The sequence below is a fragment of the Schistocerca serialis genome, chromosome 4 (genome assembly GCF_023864345.2).
Source record: "Schistocerca serialis cubense isolate TAMUIC-IGC-003099 chromosome 4, iqSchSeri2.2, whole genome shotgun sequence".
NCBI classification, from domain to species: Eukaryota; Metazoa; Arthropoda; class Insecta; order Orthoptera; family Acrididae; genus Schistocerca; species Schistocerca serialis.
The window spans coordinates 883562547-883590210 of NC_064641.1; the positions used below are offsets into that span (position 1 = coordinate 883562547).

Here is a 27664-nt window from a genome sequence, read left to right on the forward strand (position 1 = left end):
GGCATTTTAATGCCTATTATTTGAAAGTAAATATCTCAAACTTTTCCGTAACACATCTCAAACTGTCTGAAACTAATTATCTTCTAAATTAATTAACATTAAAGCTTTAGACCACTGGTAACTTGAACTACAAATTATGATTGTTAATTTGATTCATTCATTAGAAAGTCCAATACTTTGAGGGTCATCAAATAATTTAATAAGCCTGCCATTAATAGTGAGTAGTGGAAACATATTGTTCATAGGCGAAACTGTACATAGACCTAGCACATAAAGAGGCCAGGCAGTCTGTTGTCGTGTGCAAGTGTCGTGATCATATAACTAACATTCCGAAATATCCACATATATTGTGTGCAGTTCATTTTCTTCACTCATGGGTTTAACTCATGACTTCTGTGACAGTAATTACTAATTAGTTTTGAGTGAGAAGTAATTACTAATTAGTTTTGAGTGAGAACTTTTTAGAGGAACACACTGATTACTGACTCCTATGAACAATGACTAGTTAGCAGGGCAGTGTTGACAGACTTACTGATTATTTTTGTGCACTATCTTAATTGTTTCAGGTTCCTTAAATGTGTATGATGACAAGATAAATTTTTGCCACATATGCGAGTCATTTTGAACCACTGGACTGTGTTGCGTGATTACTACACTAGGACAATTTAACATTCTATGAACTAGTGTAGTAGGTAACAATCTGCTTTCATTTAATTCGAACTATACGTGTGACACGAAACTGGCAATGTCAGTGAATACTTTACACCAAGAGTGTAATTAAACTGTTTTAAATCTACCTCTGGTGTCAACCACAATATTGCTATAGACTATTAGCAGAACTGACATCTTTCAGCCAGTTTTGGAGCCAGTGCATCTACCAAGAAGAGAGCAGGCTTATCCAGTAGGCACGTTTGTTCCAACTCGAGACAGCATCAGTACCTTCCGCATTCTGAAAACTTTATTATTACTGTTATTATGATTTAATGTAAGGAATACTTTTGACAGTCTAGACTGGGGAATAAAATACAATAAAAGGCTGTGCCAAGCCAATAGAGCCAGACAAAAAATTGCAAACAATCTTGTATCAGATACTGCAGAGGAAGTATTTACAAAATTTATAATATACTTGGTGAACAGACAGTACGCAGGTCATTCATGGGTGAAGGCAACTACAGAATCAAAACACTAGAATCTGGAATAATGCTAAGGACAATTACAGAATCAAAACACTAAAATCTGGAATAATGTTATAAATAGTGATGGTGCGCCCCAAGAGGGAAGGTCACTGAGTAGCATGTTAGCCCTGGCAATTCATTTAATAGGAATATGAACACCTCACTGAGTTTATAAGTTTGGACTGAATATGGCAGGATCGAAGTTCTATCAAATGGACAACCACATGAGCAAACACAAACAATTCTGTTACAATAGTAGTGGACACATGAGAAAAGATATGATCCAGGCAAATCAAATCAACAACCACCACCAAAGATAATCATCTTGACAAAACTGATCATGATCAACAAGAAGACAAGTTCATATTAGTTAAAAGTGACTATCTTCTTTCTTTTATTACTCTTCCCAGTATCTTTCCTTTTTTTCCTTCTTTTTCTTTTTGTTCCGCGTCACGTCCTATCTGCGTTCTATTTTCAGTCACCTTCTGCAGCTTTTTTGCTTCTTTTTATCTGTTTACATTCTTGTTTTCTTGGCCCCCTCCTGTTGTATTCTCTAACATACATTCATCTTTCAGACTGATATCCTCCCCTTCTGACACACAAATCCCTTTCACTGGTAATTTTCAATAGCCTTCAAATCAGTTGTTCTTGTTTTGACAATTGATTATATATGTGTTTCTGTAATGTCATGTATCAACTTTTTCCGAATCGCCAACAACTTTCAAGAACTGGATAACTGCATCATCATCATCATCATCATCATTTAAGACTGATTATGCCTTTCAGCGTTCCGTCTGGAGCATAGTCCCCCTTATAAAATTCCTCCATGATCCCCTATTCAGTGCTAACATTGATGCCTCTTCTGATGTTAAGCCTATCACTTCAAAATCATTCTTAACCGAATCCAGGAATCTTCTCCTTGGTCTACCCCGACTCCTCCTACCCTCTACTGCTGAACCCATGAGTCTCTTGGGTAACCTTGCTTCTCCCATGCGTGTAACATGACCCCACCATCTAAGCCTGTTCGCCCTGACTGCTACATCTATAGAGTTCATTCCCAGTTTTTCTTTGATTTCCTCATTGTGGACACCCTCCTGCCATTGTTCCCATCTACTAGTACCTGCAATCATCCTAGCTACTTTCATGTCCGTAACCTCAACCTTATTGATAAGGTAACCTGAATCCACCCAGCTTTCGCTTTCATACAACAAAGTTGGTCGAAAGATTTAACGGTGCACAGATAACTTAGTCTTGGTACTAACTTCCTTCTTGCAGAAGAGAGTAGATCGTAGCTGAGCGCTCACTGCATTAGCTTTGCTACACCTCGCTTCCAGTTCTTTCACTATGTTGCCATCCTGTGAGAATATGCATCCTAAGTACTTGAAACCGTCCACCTGTTCTAACTTTGTTCCTCCTATTTGGCACTCAATCCGTTTATATCTCTTCCCCACTGCCATTACTTTCGTTTTGGAGATGTTAATCTTCATACCATAGTCCGTACATTTCTGAGCTAGCTCTGAAATATTACTTTGCAAACTTTCAATCGAATCTGCCATCACAACTAAGTCATCTGCATATGCGAGACTACTTGTTTTGTGTTCACATATCTTAATCTCACCCAGCCAGTTTATTGTTTTCAACATATGATCCATAAATAATATGAACAACAGTGGAGACAGGTTGCAGGCTTGTCTTACCCCTGAAACTACTCTGAACCATGAACTCAATTTACTGTCAACTCTAACTGCTGCCTGACTATCTATGAAAAGACCTTTAATTGCTTGCAAAAGTTTGCCTCCTATTCCATAATCTCGTAGAACAGACAATAACTTCCTTCTAGGAACCCGGTCATATGCCTTTTCTAGCTCTATAAAACGTAGATACAATTCCTTGTTTCACTCATAACACTCCTCCATTATTTGCTGTAAGCTACAGATCTGGTCCTGACAACCTCTAAGAGGCCTAAACCCACACTGATTTTCATCCAGTTTGTCTTCAACTAATACTCGCACTTTCCTTTCAACAATACCTGAGAAGATTTTACCCACAACGCTGATTAAAGAGATACCTCTGTAGTTGTTACAATCTTTTCTGTTTCCATGTTTAAAGATTGGTGTGATTACTGCTTTCGTCCAGTCTGATGGAACCTGTCCCGACTCCCACGCCATTTCAATTATCCTGTGTAGCCATTTAAGACCTGACATTCCACTGTATTTGATGAGTTCCGACTTAATTTCAGCCACCCCAGCCGCTTTATTGCACTGCAATATATTGACCATTTTCTCCACTTCCTCAAATGTGATCCTATTTCCATCATCATTCCTATCCCATTGTACATCGAAATCTGAAACATTACTCATCGTATTTTCACCTACATTAAGCAACTCTTCAAAATATTCCCTCCATCTGCCCAAGGCATCAACAGGATTTCCTGACCTGTCCATAATACTTGTCATTTCCTTCTTACCTCTCTTTCGAAGATTGCTAATTACACTCCAGAATGGTTTTCCAGCAGCTTGACCCAAAGTCTCCAACCTGTTTCCAAAGTCTTCCCAAGATTTGTTCTTGGATGCTGCAATTATCTGTTTGGCTTTGTTTCTTTCTTCAACATACCTTTCTCTGTCTACCTGAGTTCTAGTATGTAGCCATTTTTGATAAGCCATCTTTTTCCTTTTACAGGCTGCCCTGACTGTCATTCCACCAAGCTGTTTGCTTCATCCTACCTTTACACACTACTGTTCCAAGACATTCTTTAGCCACTTCTAGTACTGTGTCTCTGTACCTTGTCCATTCCTTTTCCAATGACTGTAATTGCCTACATTCAACTAATTGGTACCTTTCTGAGATCACTGTTATGTACTTGTGCCTGATTTCCTTATCCTGAAGTTTCTTCACTCTTATCCTCGTACATATGGACATGACCTGCTGCACTTTCGGCCTCACAATACCAATTTCACTGCAGATTTAATACTGATCAGTGTCATCAAAGAATCCCCTGAATACACGTGTGTCCCTCACAGCCTTCCTGAATTCCTGATCTGTTGTTATCTAGCCAATGACAGATCTGGTTCCCCTGCCTTCCCAAGTATACCGGTGAATGTTCTTATGTTTAAAAAATGAGTTTGTGATTACTAAGCCCATACTGGCACAGAAATCCAAGAGTTGTTTCCCGTTCCTGTTGGCCTCCATATCCTCTCCAAATTTACCCACAACCTTTTCATACCCTTCTGTTCGATTTCCAATCCTGGCATTAAAATCACCCATGAGCAGAACACTGTCCTTGTCCTTTACTCTAACAACTATGTCACTGAGTGCGTCATAAAAACTATCCACCTTATCTTGATCTGTCCCTTCACAATGCGAATATACTGACACAATCCTAATTTTCTTGCTAGACACTGTCAAATCTATCCACATCAGTCGTTCGTTTACGTATCTTACTGCAACTACGCTGGATTCCATTTCTTTCCTGATGTAAAGCCCTACACCCCATTGTGCTATTCCTGCTTTGACTCATGACAGGTAAACCTTGTATTCTCCCACTTCCTCGTCTTTCTCACCCTCACCCGAATGTCACTAACAGCTAAAACGTCCAACCCCATCTTACTTGCCGCTGCATCTATCTATAAAATGTGTCACTCCACACCCTCACCTTTTCTGGTACAGCGCTGACCAAGGGTGTCAAATGTGCATCCAAGAAAGACTGAGATCAGTAAAGACCTCTCATTAATGAGAGTCATGAAAAACTAAGCTTACTTATAAACTAGTCTATCTTTTAAAAGTGGGACCATGATGGTCCATGGCAACAACAATATAAGAAAAGGACGATCACCCTCTGCCACTGTAGTTTAATTTATTAAAGTCACAGCTAGTTTTGGAACATTATCTTCCATTCGATACAGTCCTGCAAATAGTTAAGCTACTCTCTTAAGACTGATCGTCAAAGAAATAACTGTAGCAACTCCCTGCAGTAAAATGTGCAGCCAAAGATGACGCCACATCATCATATTTTTGACTAGTTGAACATTCGCTACTAGGAAACTGGTCTGTCATTCACACAGCATTAGACAGCATGTACAGTACGTAAGTATGGCATGCTTGGGTTTGGATGGTCAAATCATCTGAGAATTTTGCTGAGAGGTATAAAAATAGTCATTTCCCTGAGGATTGACTTTTCTTCAGCCTTGAGTAAATAGTTTTATGATTATATTTAAAAACAAAGATGCTGTAACTTACCAAATAAAAGCGTTGGTATGTTGATAGTGTCTCTACCAACATACCAACGCTTTCGTTTGGTAAGTTACAGCATCTTTGTTTTTAAATATATTTTTCCCACGTGGAATGTTTCCCTCTATTATATTCATATCAATAGTTTTACGATTATTTACACAACTGTGATTATGGAGAATATTCCACAAAAATTAATTATGAACTGAATAAATTAAACTATAGTGGTGGAGGCTGATCACTTCTTTTATTTATTAAGGTACAATCTTATCTGATCTGACCACCAACTATTAAAGAAACCCATTTGTAGCTAAGTATCCTCTCAAATGTCAATGACAGAAGTTGTTTATTTTTAAAGTTTGATGGATCTTTCTTGTTAAATAATTTTCTTTATTACACATGGTTTTGCTATAGTGAACTGATGTAGAAATGAATAACTTACATTCATTTAGTAAGCCTATCGCACATTAGTACAAAAAACAATATTAATTTAAATGTAAAACTAACAGGGAATGTTACACTTAAACAGCTAACGCATAAGGTATCTGTGATAAATCTGACTTCTTTGCTTTGCTAGAGTAGAACAAAAAGAGATTTCAACCCCTCAATCTCATTTCTTAAAACTAATTTCTTATGCCAAAGATTACAAACCTTGGCTGCTAAAACTGACTCTGCTGACAATGGCGTATCCGCTGGTCTTTTCCGGCCTGCTATAATTGGTGGCGCTGCTCGATCTGAAAACATATCTTCCATCAACATTCTGTTCAAATTCTTTCCTCTGCATCCTCTATACATTCAATAAAGCTGTCCAATCTCATAATACTACTGGTACACCACTATGAAAACAATAATTTCATACAACTAAGCTTTTTCACAGTTATATATATATATATAAAAACAAAGATGATGTGACTTACCAAACGAAAGTGCTGGCAGGTCGATAGACACACAAACAAACACAAACATACACACAAAATTCAAGCTTTCGCAACAAACGGTTGCTTCATCAGGAAAGAGGGAAGGAGAGGGAAAGACAAAAGGATGCGGGTTTTAAGGGAGAGGGTAAGGAGTCATCCCAATCCTGGGAGCGGAAAGACTTACCTTAGGGGGGAAAAAGGACAAGTATACACTCGCACAGCACACACATATCCATCCGCACATACACAGACACAAGCAAACATTTGTAAAGGCAAAGAATTTGGGAGCCCAAACTCTTTGCCTTTACAGATGTGTGTGTGTGTGTGTGTGTGTGTGTGTGTGTGTGTGTGTGCGTGTGTGTGCGCGCGCGCGCGCTAGCGAGTGTATACCTGTCCTTTTCCCCCCCCTAAGATAAGTCTTTCTGCTCCCGGGATTGGAATGACTCCTTACCCTCTCCCTTAAAACCCACATCCTTTCGTCTTTCCCTCTCCCTTTCCACTTCTATTTCCACCTCACTTTTCTGTTTCTCTGGCATTGTGGTATGTACTGCTGTTTTACTTTCCTCTGGCATTTTGTCTGTTTTTATTACATTTTCTTTTTTATTATGTGTCATTAATAGTTTCCATTTTGAAAGTTTTATATGCTGTAAAGTTTTCTTATCCTTTTGGACGAAAGTTTGATTAGTTTCCTTAGTATTTCCCTTAAAATCATTGTAATCTGTTCAAAATTTGGAATTAGAATACTTCCATGCATTAGTGTAAAATTTGGCATCTGAGATATATATTTGCAAAAATTTTATGTCACAATTACATCACAAGAGGCAAAAGAACAGATTTTATATCAAAACTAATGTGTGCCACAAAAGAATTCATATATACTTAAGTAACATTTCTTTTCTTGGATCTGGGATGGCAGAGTTGATGCACCCCTAAAAACAAAACACTATTACAACTGAATTTGTTGAACCAGCAGCTCCTTTGTTCAGAGAAAATGAGGATGGTGAAAGAAAAGTTTTGAAGAATTTGTACAAGAAAGATTGAGCTATTTGGATCTCCTCTTCAAACGAGGAATTCAATACAAGTTGTAAGAGTTTGAGCAATTTTAAGAAATAAGTGAGATTGAAGTTCAGTTGTAGTGATGGAGAGTCATAGAAAGTCAGTCAGTCTGCTCTTATGTTTAATCAACTGAACATCTGCAGTCTACTAATATAAACACGCACTGAAATAAATCGCAACTGTTATATTCTATTGCATGTCTTACTCTTACACAGTTGTTGCTCGTAAGAGTGATGTAGGGAGACCATTTCACAACAAACCAATCATTGAGAAAGTATGTGAAAGGTATATTAGTATATTTAGGAAACTTTTAGACTTTTTCTATGCCCTCACCAAATTAATCTCTACACCTTCACAAAAAGAGATTATCGCCTATTTCTTCCTAATGTATTCTCATTGTCAATTTCAGTCAGTAGCACTGTAAATTTGTTTTCAAACAAATAATTATTCTCTATATTAAAAATCTTATGTTAAATACATTAAATTTGTTAACATCAAGTATAGATTGAAGTGTCAGAAGTCTTTTCTAAAAGAATATGTATGGAGTGTAGCAATGTATAGATATGAAACATGGATGATAAATAGTTTAGACAAGAAGAGAACAGAAACTTTCAAAATATGGTGCTACAGAAGAATGCTGAAGATTAGAAGAGTAGATCACGTAACTAATGAGGAGGTACTAAATAGAACTGGAGAGAAGAGGAATTGGCAGCACAACTTGACCAGAAGAAAGGATCAGTTGGTCAGACATCAGGCATCAAGCAATCACCAATTTAGTACTGGAGGGCAGCATGGAGGGTAAAAATCGTAGAGAGAGACCAAGAGATGAATATACTAAACAGATTCAAAGTGATGTAGGGCGCAAACTTACTTGCAGATGATGAAGCTTGCACAGGATAGAGTAGCATGGAGAGCTGCATCAAACAACCATGTTAAGGGAAAGGCTGACGGATGCAGGTGAAAGAGGCAAGTAATGTCATGATGGAAAATCATGAAACTATAGAACAACAAGACACTTGTTCCAAATAACTGTCAATTTTGCTGAAATACCTGATTTTACCGTCTGTCTACTGTGAACAAACTTTGAAATAGTATGCCCTTTCCATTCAAAAATACAGCCTTATTCATTTTCTGTATCCTGTGAGCTGAATTTTAATTCTGCACATTTTTTGTTGGAATGTTGGGAGATTCTATTCCACTGATTAACATGCTGTATGAATTATCCATATCTCCAATTTTATAATAATTAGTGACAATACTGTGAAAAGGTCAGACTGCTTCACAGCACACGGTGGAGATGTTGAGTCACAGATAGGCACAACACAAACATTGTCAAACAAGTAAGCCTTCGGCCAAGGCCTTCATTGGAATTAGACAAAACATACATGCACATACGCCAATACAAATACAACTCACTCACACACACATGACCACAGTCTCCGGCTGCTGAGGCTTGAGTCTGGCCTCGGCAGCCTGAGACACTGTGTGTATGTGTGTTTTGCCTAATTCTGATGAAGTCCTTTTTGGCCGAAAGCTTACTTGTTTGACAGTCCTTTTCAGTAACTACCTGTGACTCATCATCTCCGCTATATGGTGAGTGGCAGTCTATCCTTTTTATAATATTACCATTATTCCATCCTAGAGTTCCCATTGTCTGTTAATAACTTGTGAGGTGTACAACAGAGAACATAGGCTCAGCAACACTGCCGCGGTACACATGGAGATAAATTATCCAGACTGACAGCTCACATTACACATCAGCACAAGGCACAGACAGGTACAAGAAGTTAAAAAAACATACAAGGCCTGTAGGGCATTGTTCAGTTGGATGGTGGAGGCCTGCTTAATAATGATATGAGAACCTGATATGCCTGCCACCACTTCTCACTGAGTACTACAGGATTCCAGAGTCCTGTCATGTCTTTTGTTCACTTACAACATGCCTCCTAAATTGTGTCAGAATGACTTGAAGAATACTCACAGAACACACGAGAGTCTGTGAGAGTGTTTGTTTTGTTTGGTTTGGCTTAAAAATAGTTAAAGCATATCTAACCTCAATCTTCTTGTTTAGGCAACTGCAGTGTTTTGTTTTCATGATGGCTAGTGTTGATAATCCAGTCTTACACACAGGTATGTATACGACAACATGCTGCTATGTAGATATGACTCTTTAGAACAGTGGTTCCCAACTTTTCCTAACAGGTGCCCCCTTTGCAATCCCAGAATATCTTATGGTCCCCTGTGTTTGTTTGTTTATTTTATTTATTATTATTTTTTTGCTTCTTTTGAGAAACTTTATTTGACAATAATTTGCAATCCAAAGTTTAGCTGAAGAGAGTTATCAAATGTAGAGTAATACAAATCTATAGTTTTTCAAAGGACTTTGTGGATGAAACAGACATGTCTATGTCTTACTTGCATTCCTAATGATACAGTTTGACTTTAACAACACTTTTCACATCTAACATTATTTTATGTGCAGAAGGTCACAAGAAAATTCAGAACATCAATGAGATGGTTGAAATTGTTTTTCTTTAAGCAGCTCCTGAATGTTTGGTTTCAAATTAGTTAAAGCCCATCTAAGCTCAATCTCCATGTTCAAGCAACTGCAGTGTTTTGTTTTCATGATGTCTAGTGTTGAGAATCCAGTCTTTAACACAGCTATGTAGATGATAACATGATAACTTTTTCCTTTCCCACACCTGTGTAAATGAGGAGGAAACCATTTTTTCCAACCCCATTTGGTGGATCTGTTCTTCACATTTCAATTCAACTGCATCCTCTTGTATTTCACGAGGAAGAGCCTGCACATAAATTATGAAAGATGATCTTGCTAATTTGCCCAGCCAGTCTTCTGAAGACAAATGTTGAAAATAAAGTCTGACCTCTTCTTGAAGCTGTTCCATGTATTCACTGATGATAACTTTCAATTCGTTGACATCGTACTGTTGTCTATCTAGAAGTTCACTGAATCGAGGGAATGATGAAAAGTCAGTAACGGGAGCATCCAGGCAATACTTCCGTAGCTGTGTCTTTTCCATTATTATGGTGTTTCTACCTGGTAGTTTCAAATTCAGATTATTCAGGGTTTCAAAGCAATCTGCATGGTATGCTAGGAAATATATAAAGCTGTTATCAGAGAATGAATTACGAAGTTCAGCTTTCCCTTGACTCAAAAGAAACAGTTCTACCTCTGCTTTCAATTCACAAAGCCTACTACATATACTGTCCTCCAAAAACCAGTGTCTTGTGTATGAGACATTAAATATTGGTGTTCAGCATTGGGATCATCATATAGGACTCCAACAAAAGTAAGTATCACAGCACAGCACTTGACTTCACTTGAATAACCACACTGACAGCCACTTTCAGTGCAATTTTAAGTTTCTTAGGACAAGTTTTAGAAGCTGGGCTTGTCTGTGGAACACACAGTGACAGCCAATAAAACTGGATTTTTGTTTTCTTATGCAATATTTACAAACCCAGAACATGAACCTAATATGACTGGTGCTCAGTCAGTATGAATTTCCATAACTCTGTCTCAAAACAAAACACTTTTAACCAAAAATTCATTAATGGCAGAAGATACGTCAGACCTTTTGATGGTGCTTCCACCTTTTTAGAAAACAATAGTTCTTCCATTATTTTCTTCTCGCCCACAAATCGGCAGTACATTATCAAGTGAGATCTTTGAACTATATCAGCAGAATAAACAACACTGTAAGGCAAAAAAATGGAGACTTTTTCGTCTTTTAACTAGCTGTTCTTTCATATTTTGGCCACTTGTCCAACCCTATATTACACACTGTTGTTTTAAAGAGTTTTCTTATCGATTTTTTGCTATCTTCTCCAAAAACAATTATGGTTGTTTTACAACTATTTTCCATTTATCGTATTACCATAGCATTATGTTGGCCAAACTTTGCCTAAGAAGTAGATATTTTCAGAACTGATTTAAAGAACAAATAGATGCCACATGTCTTAATAAGAAAGCAAGATCCACATTTGAAGCACACATAACAAAACAGGCATGCAGACTGCCTCCACGTATTGCAATATGCTGAGAAAGACCACCATATGACTGTTTGTATGCAAGAAAACTACATAGCCAAGATATTGTAGCTCTCTAATCCCCTTCCCAAACAAACAATAATTTTTTTAAAAAAAATCATGAAATAATGCTGCTTGAGGAAGATGTAACTCACTGCACTGAATAAAGAAACGTAAAAGTGGAATTATTTACTAGAAACTTAGAAAAATTATAGACTGCACTGTAATCTAACCAACCACCATTTCAGGCTATTTCCAATCCACAACAGTGTGGAGTTAAGGAAAAACAGATACTAAAATGAAAAGGTAATTAAAATTTATATCAAGCAATAATACTTTTGTTACAACAATGCTGGCTTACCTCTTCGAACCAAGTTTAGTTCTGGGAGCTCTGGAAGACCAGTAACAGTCCGTTTTGCAGGTGCTGCAGGGTTTGACCCAGGTGTTTTCAAGGTTAATTTGATCTGCTGCTTTTGACCAGAGAGCTGAAACATCCATGACAATCATGTATTTATAAAAAAAACTTTTCTAAATACATTCATGCAACACAATCTACTTTTCATTTGGGGTATTATCATCTGCTATAACCTGTTCTGTGTCTATCTCCAGACTTAGAGTACATAACAAACAGGACTCTATCCCCAAAAAGATCAATTTTCCTTAAAATAATAAGTATTATTATTAATATTATTACTATAATTGTGACAAACTGCAGCAAATTCATCAAATTATCACCAAGTATGGCATTTGCAACACACAAATATGTAAAACAAACTTTATAGTTTAACTATATAAACATAGAATAACGGAAAATGTCTAAAAATTGCTCAAGATTATGCTGTTAACATAAAAGCTAACCTGTCACTATAACAATCATCCACTGGCTGCATAATTAGCATTCATAATTGTGATAACACATTTCAGTCAGATCAGATTTTTCTGAGTCAACAAATCACCCAAATTAAAATGAAAGTTGAGAAACTTATCTGTATCAGATAAGCAATATGAATAAATATGCGGGCTTTCATGCAGAATACAGGAAATAAAACTGTGTTTCCCCAAATTCTACGAATTAATAAAATGGACATTTTACCCCCCCCCCCCCCAAAAAAAATGTCCTGGAACACTTTATTACATATATGTTTAACTAAATGTGAAAACAAGACATAAAATGAGAGAAATGATAGAAATGTGAATACAAAAAAATCTGCAATAGTGTATACAGACATACTGATTTGCAATAGTATATACAAATAAGCAGCACAACATAACAAAATGCTTTAAACTGCTGAGAGTAACTCTTGTAACGAACATGTCACATGAAAGCTTTCAGCTTGGATATGACTGAAATCTATTTTCAGTATAATCTCAAGACAATTGATGTCTTTCCCTATGACATCGAAAAGCTATATAAAGGCTGTGAAAATGCAAATGAAAACACTAGAACTAACCAAAATATTGATTCACAGAAGAACAGAAAGGCAACAATTTATCTATAGAAGAATGGTTCATGGTGCACAGAAACACATAATAGAATACAATTAACCTACCATTTGTTTCCATTGTAACACTTCAACCATAAGTTTTAATCATCTTATTTTCAACTTCTTTAACTTGTGTTAACTGTTTTCTATAGTGTGTTTCTGTGGACCAGGCACGAGTCTGCTACTGGTACTATTTTGCATATTTTTCCATACACGGATTTTCATTATTGTTATACAAAATCTTGATTGCATAACCCTTTTCTATCACATAGTGCAGGTAATTGCTACTAGGTTGGGATGTTCTCTGATTTTAATCATTCACTCTTAATGATTGACACTGATTATAAAAATGCTGAATAATAAGTGACTTCACTTAAGCACAATGACAAAACACACGTACAACTCCAAACAGAGCACAACACTGAGCAATACGAGTATACATTCTACAAAAACGCAGAGGAATGAGTAAAAATAACAATCTATATACAGCTCATGTGCGGCTTCACAATTTCTGTAAACTTCAAGACATATATCAATTAAAAATGACTAATCAGCAAAGGACTTCTGATCAATGGCCAGGAAAAATCTCCCTCCTAAATCGGGTGAGTTGGCAGGTATGAAAATGTCAAAAAGCTGTCACAGAATGTAACACAGCATCCACTGCCATTATGTTTACGGAAGAAAAACTGTTGTTATAAATTTATTTTAGTTGTAACTAATGATCATACATTGCCAAAATATTATAACCACCCATTTAACACTGTAATGCCCCACCTTTGGAATGCAACGAAGCAGCAATTCTGGATAGCATAGATTTGAAAAGTCTTTGGATATTTCCAGAGGTATGTGGCACCAGGTGTCGATACACAGACCATGTAATTCCTGCAAATTACGATCTGGTGTTTTTGTGAGTGTGGAGCTAGCAACCAATAGTGTCCCAGGTAAGTTCACTGGAGTCAGATCAGGCAAATTTGGTGCCAAAGACACCAAAGTGAGTGCACTATCATGCTCCTCAACCCTTTTGTAGTTACATATATATCTGTGGGATTCATGGACTGTTCATCATTACTGCAATCAACTGAGGTAAGTGCTTGCTGCCCCAGGACACCCTGCATCGTACCTTTGTTATTGTTTCACAGAAGTTTCAGCCTTTTCTTGATAATGCTGAGATCACAAACGACACAGGCATCAGCACGTGTATCATATTATGTCTTCAGATACATCATACCAAACTTTTCACCACAATCGAATGCAACAATAGCACTGTTTACAGCATGTTCAAGCCGGAAGTCCTGTTACCGTATGGTAAATGAGCATACATCTCGTTGTTACAACAAACCCTAGCTTTGAAAATCGGTAAAGGTTTAGAGAAAACTAAGGATTTTAAAGAGGCACATCACCTTCTTTTTGGATGACAAGGTACCCACCCATAATCACTTTGTATAAACAATATTAAATCTAAAGACACGGCTGAAGAAAGATCTTCAAAATCAGATACGGATCATGAAGTTTATGAAGAGAGGAAATAATGAAGTGCAGGAAAGTGAAGAAATGGAAGGTGTGGGGAATGCATGAAATATACAGTAAAACCCCTATTTAACGAATCTCTGTGGACCCAAGTGTTTTTTTCTTAAATAGGGGTTTTGCCAGCATAATGGAAGGAGTGATCCACATTCATAATTCAAGCAAGTTTACGTGATATAAGTGCCATTTAATTACATAATGACTAACATCCTTTTCTTATCAGTTAGTCTTGTTTCTTTTGTCCTTCCAGCATATTAAAGTTAAGTTAGACTTGATTTATGTAAATCAAAAGAGGAAAAAGAAATTACTACCCTTATTAACTCCTTGCATAGCTATCAATCTCTGGTATGGAAGTAAGGATGTCATCATCACAACAAACAATGTCCTGGAATGTTGCATGCAGGCAGCAAAAAACATATGCATGGCCTGTACAACATTGAGTCTCATCACTTCCTTTCTTTCTCCCAAAAAATGAAGTAAGACTTCTACACTGCTCGTACTCTGTATTTGGCTTTAACAGTGTGTTTTATTCCCGGGTCCAGAGGCTGCAGATGATTTGTGCAGTTCGGGAAACGAATACAACATTTAAATTCCTCAGGAATGGTGTTTTCTTGGGATGCACAGGGCACAGGTCAATTAAGACGTACAATTTTATTTCTTGCTGCCACTTCTTGGCATCTAAACACCTGAATGAGTCGTAAAGATTACTGGTGTCTTCAGGGGCTGTTGTTGTACTCCGAAGTACAAAAAAGCATTTTTATGTTTTGGAAACACCTGAGAATTATCTGGGCTGATAACCATTATCAGTCGTGGTTATCTAATGTTCTCCCAATAGTTTAGACTTTCTATGACCATATCCTCACTTTCTCGACTTGTACACTGAAAAGACAGATTATGATATTTTTCAAAACAATTTAACCAGCCTTTCCACGCACTAAAAAAAAAAACTTCAGAGTAATTTCACGAGCTTTCTCTTGCAGTATTTTTTTGTTTATGAGAAAGCTTTCACTTCTCAGTCCTTGAAACCACTTTAGAGGGGTTGTTCCTTTTTGGAGCCACAGGAATCATTAGCTCTGGCATTTAAGAAAGCTTCCTTAATTTTAAATATGCCACACATGTGGACGGCACAAAATCATACTTCTTTACCATGCTGGAAAAATTTAATGTCAAGATCGCAATCAACATCGTGGATGATTGTCAGCTTTTACTTAATTATAAGCTTTCTACATTTGCGGGCCAGAACTTTACAAAAGAAAAATTGATAACTTTGACATTTCAGTAAATAAACAATTACACTTTTCCTGGTTTGAAGCCTCAGTGACTGTGACATCAGAGAATGTGACCCAAGTCTCATAGAAATCGGTTTCTGATTCATTCAACGCAGCTGCCGGTATCGCTACAAGGGAAATCGAGTTTTTTATTGTACTCAAGGTACATGTAGACCACCTGAATCAATTACTATTTACTGCATCACATAACAAAAATATGATCTGTGTGAAATGGAAATATATTAGAAACTTAGTTGAAAACATTAGGAATTACATAAAAACTGGATTTTAATTTGCAAAATGCTTAATGTTTACTCCTTAAAACGACTTTTTCTCAAAGTCAGTTTTATTAAAAGAGAGGAGAAATAAATTGTTCTTATGGGAGTTCCACTGGGACCGATGGAAATATTTGTTAACCTTTAACTTCCCAGTGTGTCCATATGGACACAATTGTTGACTAGTTTTGTTTTTCCTTCATTGTTGGCTTACAATTATTTTTAGCGTTGGCAGTCACATATTGTTTGCAGGGAGGGTTTGAATTTTACGTACATTGTGTTAACACTTCATTGTTACCATTTACACTGTGATTGTGAAAGCCTGTATTTTAGGGAGTGCTTTGACGTCTGCAATGGAGCATGTTGATGTAAAGTAAGTAATGTTTAGTAAAGAACTTCTTCATTCTGGCATGTGAAATTGTTTGCAGTATATCTAAATATGTTTATAGAGATTTTCATTTGAGAAAAGTTGTTATCCGTCAATTCACTTTCTGTTTATGAAGTGATTATTTCAGCCGTGTCCTTATGGACACGCTGGGCAGTTGCAGGGTCAAAAATGATTTCGTTTCTTTTTCTCTTTTCATAACAGAGATCTGGCAGAATCTTTAGATCCTGGTTTGACTGTGCAGGATGTTTTAGACATCCTGTTTGAGGATTCAAATGCTCCTCAGGCTGATGGAATTTACATCACGCCCCTGATCCAGCAGTCCTCATAGGTGAGAATTCGGGTGATGAGGATGGAGGAGGAATAGCAGATAATCTCAATCCTAGACAACTCCGGGATGAATCTGAAATAAGATTAACAGACACACACACACAGAAACAGATTTCAGATATATAGATTACAGGAACAGAAATATGCAAAAAACCTGGGTTCACGGTGCACTAATTTCAAATTTGAAGTCTTTTCCTGATCCATGCTTTGAGACATATGTTGATAAGTCTGCAGTGGAAATTTTCGAATTATTCTTTGATGACGATCTGATACAATTCCGAGTTGATGAGTCAAACAACAATGCACTTTTCAAGAACTTTCCAAATCCTAACATAACTTGTGAAGAAATGAGGTGTTTTCGGGGGATCCTCATTCTAAGTAGTTATAACTCTCTCCCTAATAAGAGGTTATACTGGGATTCCAATTTAGACACACGAAACGATTTTGTATGCAATGCCATGAGGAGAAATCGTTTTGAACAAATTCTTAGATTCTGCACTGTAACGACAATAACAAATTTGATGAAAAGGACAAGATGTGGAAAATTAGATCCTTTATTGAAATAGTAAGAGACAAATGTAATAAGCAGTTTGTTCCTCAGCAACATCTATCTTACGATGAATCAATGATAAAATATTTTGGGAAACACTCTTTCAAGAAATTTATCAGGGGGAAACCGATACGATTTGGATATAAAGCATGGTGTTTATGCACTACTTCTGGATATCTGGTAAATTTTTCCTTTTATCAAGTAAAACCACCCAATCCAAATGCAGTATATGAAGCACAGTTTGGTAAGGCTACTGCCCCACTCGTTCAGATGATAGATGATTTGACACTGGATGTAAAGAGGCTGCCATTCCCCTTTTTCTTTGACAACCTATTTACAGGTTTTTCTGTTCTGTCATACCTGAGAGAAAAGGGCTATGGAGCAACAGGCACTATCAGAGAAAACAGAGTTCCCAAATCGTGCCCAATTTCCTCAAAGAAAGCGCTAGTTAAAAAGGAAAGGGGGTATTTTGAATCCTCACTTTGCAAGGATGATGGTGTTATAGTCACAAAATGGGTGGACAATTCAGTGGTTACTGTAGCTTCTACCTGTGAAGGAGTTGAACGTGTATCATTTGTGAAAAGATATTCCGCAAAGGAGAAGAAGACAGTTCACGTACAACGTCGTCAAATTATCACAGCCTATAATAAACACATGGGAGGAGTGGATAGGATGGATGAAAACATTGCCATGTGCAGAATAAACATTCGAAACAAGAAGTGGTACTGGGCTTCACTTTCTTGGCTGATTGACATATCTGTGCATAATGTGTGGCAGCTGAAGAAAGGAACTGGAGCTAGGACTACTCAACCTGAATTCAGAAGAGAAAATGTACAAGTTTACCTAAAAAGATATATGAATCCCGTAAAAGGATCAGGCAGGCCGTCTATCAGTCCTATCTGTGGATACAAATCGCGTGTTCCAAGTGATATCATATATGATGGTATAGAAAACTCAGAAGAAGTGAAGATGTGTAGGTTTGTACTGCAAACAGAAATCATCAGCTGTTCACTCAAAATGTGGAAAATGTGATGTAGGACTGTGTCTAGAATGCTTTGAAGTGTACCATGAAAGACAGTAAAGCAAATGATTGTGAATTATTTTGTGTATGGTGTTATAAATTGGCTTGTAAGAATTATTTTGTTCAGATTTTGCCTTACTTGTATTAAAAATCTGATTAATAAAACATATCTTCAAATGTATTTCAATATCACAGAAAATATTTCAAATATGCATCTGAGTGCCCAGCGTGTCCATATGGACACATTATTTTACAGACAATCTAAGACCGAGAAGAGTCAAATAATAGCTTATATGCACTACTTAGATGCAAAAGAAGTCAAAAAATTGAAAATAAATTTAAATATCCAATTTTGAAAAATTTGGGCAGTTAAAGGTTAAAAGTGGGTTCCTTAATTTGGGGTTTTATTGTAACTGGATTTGACTGCTGGGGCCTTTTCATCAATGATGATGTGCTACATGTAATTGTGAAAAATACCAACTGCAGCATAACCAATTTCAAAGGGAATTTTTTCGAAAGTTGGGCTGATTGTGTACACACAGATATAGTAGAAAAACCTTTCCGATTTCTAATGAGATGCATTTGTTTAGACTATGACACCTCAAGGCAAGCGCAAAACAGGCAAACTAGCTACCGTGACAGAAATGTTTACCTTGTTTGTGAGTAACTGCAAAACAAGTTACTCCCTCGGTTAAAACATCACTATTGATGAACAGCATTTCGAGGCTGGTGTGGGCTCCATCAGTTCATACCATCTAAATATGGCATAAATATCTTTTGTCTGTGTGATTCTAAGCTGCATTATACTTACAACATGGAGATATATTGTGAACTACAACCACAAGGTCCGTTTCAGAACTATCCCTGTCAAATTAGTAGTTCTGAGATTTGAGGAGGCAATATATGGGACTGATAGGAACATTACGGTGAATAATTGGTTCACTAGTTTGGAATCAGTGAGGGACCTGCAGGAAAGAAGTTTGTCTTTTGCAGGCACAGTTAGAAAAAACAAGAAGGAAGTGCACTCACATTTCTTATTCCCAAAGGGTAGACAGCAATATGACAGTGAATTTGGCTACACCAAAGCCAAAAAACATGTTTCACATGTCCCAAAAAAGGGAAAACTGCGGTCCTCCTTTAGGGTATGCATGTATTATCAAGTGTGACATCAGAAAGATTAGAGAAGAAACCAGAAATTACACTTCACTATCATGACATCAAATCTCGAGCTGATGTAGTTGACAAACTCTGTGCAACCTACAATGTAGCTACATCAACAAGGAGGTAGCCTATGGTTATTTTTTCCCGTAACACTATATGTTGTAGGCATAAGCTCCAGAGTAATATTCTTAGGAAACAAGAATAAATATTGAGATGGGCTTTAGTAGCTCAAAGCTTTGACCCCGACTCTACTGGAAGATCAGTTCAAAAGATGAGCACTCATTACAAAACTACCAGTTGATATACAGTCAGTATTGGTAAAATACAAACCCAAAATACTGTGGCAAGAAAACTTTGAATTTTCTTTGGAAGCAGGAAAAAAAACACCTTGCCTCAGCAAGTATGCATGTAAAAAATGCAGTAAACACCTTCGTTTACAAAAACAGGCAAAAATAGTTTGTGAAGATTGTCTATCTCATGGAGCAATCGAGACGCCGAGATTCATACTGATTAATTCAATAATTTACTTAAATTTATAAGTAACTCAAATCTATTGGTATAACTATTTACTACATTTCTGCATCACTTTATGTTAACTATTGATGTTAATTTTAAAATGTAATGAGGCTGATGTTCAGTTCTGTGTATGTCAAATATGCACCAATAACAAGAATGGTATTCTTTTTTTTTTTTTTTAATTTACTCAAACGCAAAAATTGTTACATGCATCCAGGAGATACATTGTGAGTAGTAATGTCATGGAAGTTGATGTGTGTTAATGGAAGGTTAAACCACTGAAGCACAGTTTTGCTTTAGTGATATGGGCAATTATCCTGATGGAAGATACCATCACCATTAGGGATGACACAAACATCCTCATAAGCATTATATTGCTCCGACCGGCCTGCGAAGTGCATGTTTTGACTAGCCGTTCTCTTGGAGGACAGTGCACTCAGTCACGTACATATACTTTGAGTAGCAAAAAATGTGATTAATCTGACCAGATGGCCCATTACCATTGCCCTACAGTCCAAGCTTAATAATTCCGTGCCCACTGTAATCATAAATGCTGATGTCATTGTTTTAACATGGGAACGTGTAAGGGTTATCTGCTGCATAGCACTATGTTCTACAATGTTCACTACTCAGAAACAATTATGCCCGTGCCATATCAATGCCTATTCTGCTTTACAGTGGGCACACCAAGTTCTGTGATGAGGTGTTGCCTACCAGCGGTTTCACCATCCTTCGACAATTTCTGATAGACTAAAAACAATAGCTCTCTAAAGGCAGACAAGCATCTTACCCGAGATGCTTGTTACCAGATGTTGGGCCATCAAAATTTGTCCATTGTCAAAGCCCCTTAGGTCAGAGTATTTTTCTATTTGCAGCCCTTCTTGTCACACTAGAATGATTCCCAATTCAACTATGTTCTGCATATATGCTTTCTGTATTGTGTCATGTGCCTGCAATGCCACCAGCGAAATTCAATCAATGTTTTGGTTCATCAGTGCATACTCCATGCAAATCACTAAAGATACTCCCAACTGTCAACATTTGAGGATACTTCACAAAACCCCTAAAATAGCATTTGTGTGTTCCCCTGCTGCTGCTGCTTGGTGAGTAGACTTTTTTATCTATCCATTTACATTATTCACAGTAAATTATAACAGCCAAACAGTTGCAGGACAAAGATTTATTGAAATCCTTGACTACGGTTTTGGTATATCTAAATATACCTTCATCAGAAGCAAAAAACACTAAAATCACATCCTGCAGTGGAGATACATAAAACAATTGTGCCAAGGGTGTCATCAGTAGTTAAAATTAAAATATCACCTCTATTTGTACGGCATAATTACAAAGAGAAGGTATACTTAGACATACCGAAACCATGATCAAGGATTTCAATAAATCTTTATCCTGCAACTATTTGGCTGTTTTCATTTACTGTGAAGATTTTCAACAGTTGCTGCTTCAGCCATTTTTAAAATTTTGAAATTTACATTATATTGTAAATAACTGGTCATTTCCATTGTTATATTAGCCCATGTGGCCATCATTCCTTCTTATGTAACCCTCTTGTTGTAGTGCCTCAAGAATTTCGACACAAATTCTAGAAACCCTCGGCTTTCCACCGTCTCGAAGACCCAGTATTTTACGTACAAGAGGAAGAGACGGGAGAGTGTCTACCTCACGCCAGTTTTCTGTGTGCGCAGGGTGGACGTGTATCAAGAGAATGCTACAACGTGGACGGTTGATCGATGCGGGCAAGGGATTGCCGTACTTACCACAGAAGCTACATGCCCAGCACAAGGAGCAAGCATGCCTTACTCTGTGACGGTGCTACATCAGTCATTATTGTGAACAGCTGAATTATGTTATAAGAAAAGAAAAAGACACTTACTTACGGAATCTCTAGAGATGCTGATAGTGGACTTTAGAACTTTGAGAGATTTATGGAACTGTATTTATTGTAAAAGTACTTAATAGTTTCTGATGGACCATGAGTCATTGGGCTTATGAAATATGATTCATTTATGTGAAAACTGTTGTGTGATGTTCTGTTTGTGGAAGTGAAAATATAGTGGGATTGATTTAAAAGTATCTGGAGTGTATGGAATCATTTTAGGAGTAGAGAAACTTCCTTCAAACAGCATCAAATCTTCGGAGAAGATTTTGGGGAAATCGACGCAGCCGGCTATCCTGAAAAGAAGATCGGCAAAGCACCTCCAATGATGAAGTGGACGTGTGAGTCTTGCACACCAGCACCACACGGTTTCCTACAGTCGCCGGAAACTGCCAGATTGTCAGTCTTCATCGTTGTCTGTCTTGTTCAACTACTGTCTTTTTTCTACCTTTTGTGCTAGTAGTCTCACCATTTATTTTCTGTATTACCCACATTAATCAACACTTTGTCCCTACATCTTTTCTAGTACCGGTTTTTGTGCACGTAGATGGGGCCATTGTTATTTGCCAATTTGCATATAAGAAATTCACTGTTATTTACGAATTTGCCTACAGTTCACTACACTGCATGGTCTTCTCACAATCGTCTATCGCCAATTTATTTTCCAATTTGACAGCTATTGTCTTTCCTACCCTCCACTTACCCTGTTCATACACAATTCTTTCACATTCTTGTGTGTTTATTTTTCGCCAAACCGCTCTGATCGACTTTTACTGCCGTCTCCTGCATTACTTTATTTGTCAAGCAAAGAACTTACATTATCTCCTGTGACTTCCTCTTTCTGCCTGGCTAGTTTTTTAAAATTTTGCCTTCTTTCATGACTTTCCCTACTGGTTTTCTTTATCTTTTCCAATCATTTTTAAATCATATAGACCACTCTTGTGGCAAGAAGTTCTCGCCTACTCATTGCATCCTGCTGGTGCAGGCATAATTGTTTCTGAGTAGTGAACATTGTGGAACATAGTGCTACGCTGCATTGCCTACTATTCTCACGATTTTCGTGTGAATTTTTCTGACTTTTCCGAACTTTCCCCCCTGCTTTTCTTCCGTTTTTCTATCTTTGTCCACCTTCTGCCTCTCATTTTTGCCACTGCCACTGTTTCCAACACTCAAAACAGTCTTCTCTTGCCATGATGACCCTTTTGTGTGATGAATACAACAGAGTGAGACATTCCACGTTGGAAAAATATATCTAAAAACAAAGATGATGTGACTTACCAAACGAAAGTGCTGGCAGGTCAATAGACACACAAACATAAACACAAAATTCAAGATTTCACAACCAAAACGGCCTGATGGATAACGGGAAGAGAGGATATATTGAAGAGCAAGTTCCCATCTCCGGAGTTCGGATAGGTTGGTGTTAGTGGGAAGTATCCAGATAACCCGGACGGTGTAACACTGTGCCAAGATGTGCTGGCCGTGCACCAAGGCATGTTTAGCCACAGGGTGATCCTCATTACCAACAAACACTGTCTGCCTGTGTTCATTCATGCGAATGGACAGTTTGTTGCTGGTCATTCCCACATAGAATGCGTCACAGTGTAGGACAATGATCCTAATCCTACCCCTAATGATCCAACTCCCCAAGACACTATCCAAATTGAACCCTGCCTGGAACAGTTCCGTCCTCCGTCACAGCGGGACCCACCTCCTCTTCCTCAAAATCACCCTCTCCAAACCTTCCAGGAATTTCTGACTTCCAGCCTTGCCTCTCAATCCTTCTTAAAAAACCTTAATCCTACTCCCAACAACACCACTGCTGAAGCCCAGGCTATCCGTGATCTGAAGGCTGACCGGTCCATCGTCATTCTTCCGGCGGACAAGGGTTCCACGACCGTGGTACTTGATTGTCGGGAGTATGTGGCTGAGGGACTGTGTCAGCTTTCAGACAACACCACATACAAAGTTTGCCAAGGTAATCCCATTACTGATGTCCAGGCGGAGCTTCAAGGAATCCTCAGAACCTTAGGCCCCCTACAAAACCTTTCACCTGACTCCATCAACCTCCTGACCCCACCGACACCCCGCACCCCTACTTTCTACCTTCTTCCTAAAATTCACAAACCCAATCATCCCGGCCGCCCCATTGTAGCTGGTTACCAAGCCCCCACAGAACGTATCTCTGCCTACGTAGATCAACACCTTCACCCCATTACATGCAGTCTCCCATCCTTCATCAAAGACACCAACCACTTTCTCGAACGCCTGGAATCCTTACCCAATCCGTTACCCCCAGAAACCATCCTTGTAACCATTGATGCCACTTCCTTATACACAAATATCCCGAACATCGAGGGCCTCGCTGCGATGGAGCACTTCCTTTCACGCCGATCACCTGCCACCCTACCTAAAACCTCTTTCCTCATTACCTTAGCCAGCTTCATCCTGACCCACAACTTCTTCACTTTTGAAGGCCAGACATACCAACAATTAAAGGGAACAGCCATGGGTACCAGGATGGCCTCTTCATACGCCAACCTATTCATGGGTCACTCAGAGGAAGCCTTCTTGGTTACCCAGGCCTGCCAACCCAAAGTTTGGTACAGATTTATTGATGACATCTTCATGATCTGGACTCACAGTGAAGAAGAACTCCAGAATTTCCTCTCCAACCTCAACTCCTTTGGTTCCATCAGATTCACCTGGTCCTACTCCAAATCCCATGCCACTTTCCTTGATGTTGACCTCCACCTGTCCAATGGCCAGCTTCACACGTCCGTCCACATCAAACCCACCAACAAGCAACAGTACCTCCATTACGACAGCTGCCACCCATTCCACATCAAACGGTCCCTTCCCTACAGCCTAGGTCTTCGTGGCAAACGAATCTGCTCCAGTCCGGAATCCCTGAAGCATTACGCCAACAACCTGACAACAGCTTTCGCATCCCGCAACTACCCTCCCGACCTGGTACAGAAGCAAATAACCAGAGCCACTTCCTCATCCTCTCAAACCCAGAACCTCCCACAGAAGAACCACAAAAGTGCCCCACTTGTGACAGGATACTTTCCGGGACTGGATCAGATTCTGAATGTGGCTCTCCAGCAGGGATACGACTTCCTCAAATCCTGCCCTGAAATGAGATCCATCCTTCATGAAATCCTCCCCACTCCACCAAGAGTGTCTTTCCGCCATCCACCTAACCTTCGTAACCTCTTAGTTCATCCCTATGAAATCCCCAAACCACCTTTCCTACCCTCTGGCTCCTACCCTTGTAACTGCCCCGGTGTAAAACCTGTCCCATGCACCCTCCCACCGCCAAATACTCCAGTCCTGTAACCCAGAAGGTGTACACGATCAAAGGCAGAGCCACGTGTGAAAGCACCCACGTGATTTACCAACTGACCTGCCTACACTGTGACGCATTCTATGTGGGAATGACCAGCAACAAACTGTCCATTCGCATGAATGGACACAGGCAGACAGTGTTTGTTGGTAATGAGGATCACCCTGTGGCTAAACATGCCTTGGTGCACGGCCAGCACATCTTGGCACAGTGTTACACCGTCCGGGTTATTTGGATACTTCCCACTAACACCAACCTATCCGAACTCCGGAGATGGGAACTTGCTCTTCAATATATCCTCTCTTCCCGTTATCCACCAGGCCTCAATCTCCGCTAATTTCAAGTTGCCGCCACTCATACCTCACCTGTCATTCAACAACATCTTTGCCCCTGCACTTCTGCCTCGATTGACATCTCTGCCCAAACTCTTTGTCTTTAAATATGTCTGCTTGTGTCTGTATATGTGTGTGTGTGTGTGTGCGCGCGCGAGTGTATACCCGTCCTTTTTTCCCCTTAAGGTAAGTCTTTCCGCTCCCGGGATTGGAATGACTCCTTACCCTCACCCTTAAAACCCACTTCCTTCCGTCTTTCCCTCTCCTTCCCTCTTTCCTGATGAGGCAACAGTTTGTTGCGAATGCTTGGATTTTGTGTGTATGTTTGTGTGTCTATCGACGTGCCAGCACTTTCGTTTGGTAAGTCACATCATCTTTGTTTTTATTTATATATATATATATATATATATATATATATATATATATATATATATATATATATATATATATATATATATATATATATATATAGAGGGAAACATTCCACGTGGGAAAAATATATCTAATGCTATATATATATATATATATATATATATATATATATATGAATATAATAGAGGGAAACATTCCACGTGGGAAAAATATATCTAAAAAGAAAGATGATGAAACTTACCAAACAAAAGCGCTGGCAGGTCGATAGACACACAAACAAACACAAACATACACACAAAATTCTAGCTTTCGCAACCAATGGTTGCCTCGTCAGGAAAGAGGGAAGGAGAAGGTAAGACAAAAGGATATGGGTTTTAAGGGAGAGGGTAAGGAGTCATTCCAATCCCGGGAGCGGAAAGACTTACCTTAGGGGGAAAAAAGGACAGGTATACACTCGCGCACACACACACACATATCCATCCACACATACACAGACACAAGCAGGTCTGCTTGTGTCTGTGTATGTGTGGATGGATATGTGTGTGTGTGTGCGCGAGTGTATACCTGTCCTTTTTTCCCCCTAAGGTAAGTCTTTCCGCTCCCGGGATTGGAATGACTCCTTACCCTCTCCCTTAAAACCCATATCCTTTTGTCTTACCTTCTCCTTCCCTCTTTCCTGACGAGGCAACCATTGGTTGCGAAAGCTAGAATTTTGTGTGTATGTTTGTGTTTGTTTGTGTGTCTATCGACCTGCCAGCGCTTTTGTTTGGTAAGTTTCATCATCTTTCTTTAGATATATATATATATATATATATATATATATATATATATATATATATAGAGAGAGAGAGAGAGAGAGAGAGAGAGAGAGAATAGCACACTCTTTTCCAATCATTCTTTTCTGTGTTATTTTCATTCCTACTCATCTGGGCTTTCCAATACAGAGTGTAGTACACATATTGACAATCCTGGAAAAGTGTGATATTTCTTTCTTTTTATTGGTCTTTGCAGCAGCAAGTTTTTACTGTTCCAATTCAGTTGCCTCAATTTGACGAGGTGTGGTCTGATCGATGCCGAAATAGATCACGAATTATATTGGGGTTCTGGAGAAACTGATGTTGATTTCTCAGAAAATGATGTCATGGATGAGTCTGAGGTGCACATGCACTATGTTAAAAAAAAAAAATAATAAAAAAGTTGGAGAGTTTAGGTACTGAACACTGATAACTAAATACCCAGTATTTTTATTGCATAAATTTTCAGTTTGTAATTCAGAAGAGACTACATTTGCAAATACAACTTTTGTGATAAAATCAGAGCAGGAATGCATCTTCCTAAACACTTCAGAGGCGACCAGTGGCATTATTCCTCCAGATATCGTGACTGAAGAGTGTGGAAGACCAAGAGCAAGAATGAGAACTTGGCACCATATTAACACTAAGGAAGGTTGAACGATCACTGGCTGTATACCTGATATTAACATACTCCATTTGTCATAAAAGTTCCAGGACAGTTTTTTATTTTTCATTTTTATTTCTAGTTTGCAATACTTAAATGGAACAAATGTTGTTTTTATGTTACCTGATATGTTGCGTCCTTGAAACAACCTTGGCTATGTTTCCACAAAAACTCAATGTGTGGCAGGGCAGTGCTTATCAACACATTGTTAGGGTTCTTGGCACATTAGTTACGGTGACACAAGGGATGCTGGTTGTGAGCAAAGAGTGAACATTAATTTCTGTGTTAAGCTCCGAAAAATCCCAAGTGAAATGTGGACA

The 27664-nt window shown here is 38.4% G+C and overlaps 1 protein-coding gene across 7 annotated transcripts in view; it reads right to left on the bottom strand.

Annotated features, from left to right (window-relative positions):
• LOC126473540 (zinc finger CCCH domain-containing protein 18-like) overlaps positions 1-27664 on the bottom strand; it is a 123952-nt gene that overhangs the window by 8850 nt on the left and 87438 nt on the right. For all 7 annotated transcript variants that reach the window (XM_050100660.1, XM_050100659.1, XM_050100654.1 and 4 more), the window contains 2 exons: positions 11787-11910; positions 6054-6136 (listed from right to left, as the gene is read on the bottom strand). In XM_050100660.1, the coding sequence (XP_049956617.1) occupies positions 6054-6136; positions 11787-11910 (207 nt within the window). The remainder of the gene's footprint in view (positions 1-6053; positions 6137-11786; positions 11911-27664) is intronic.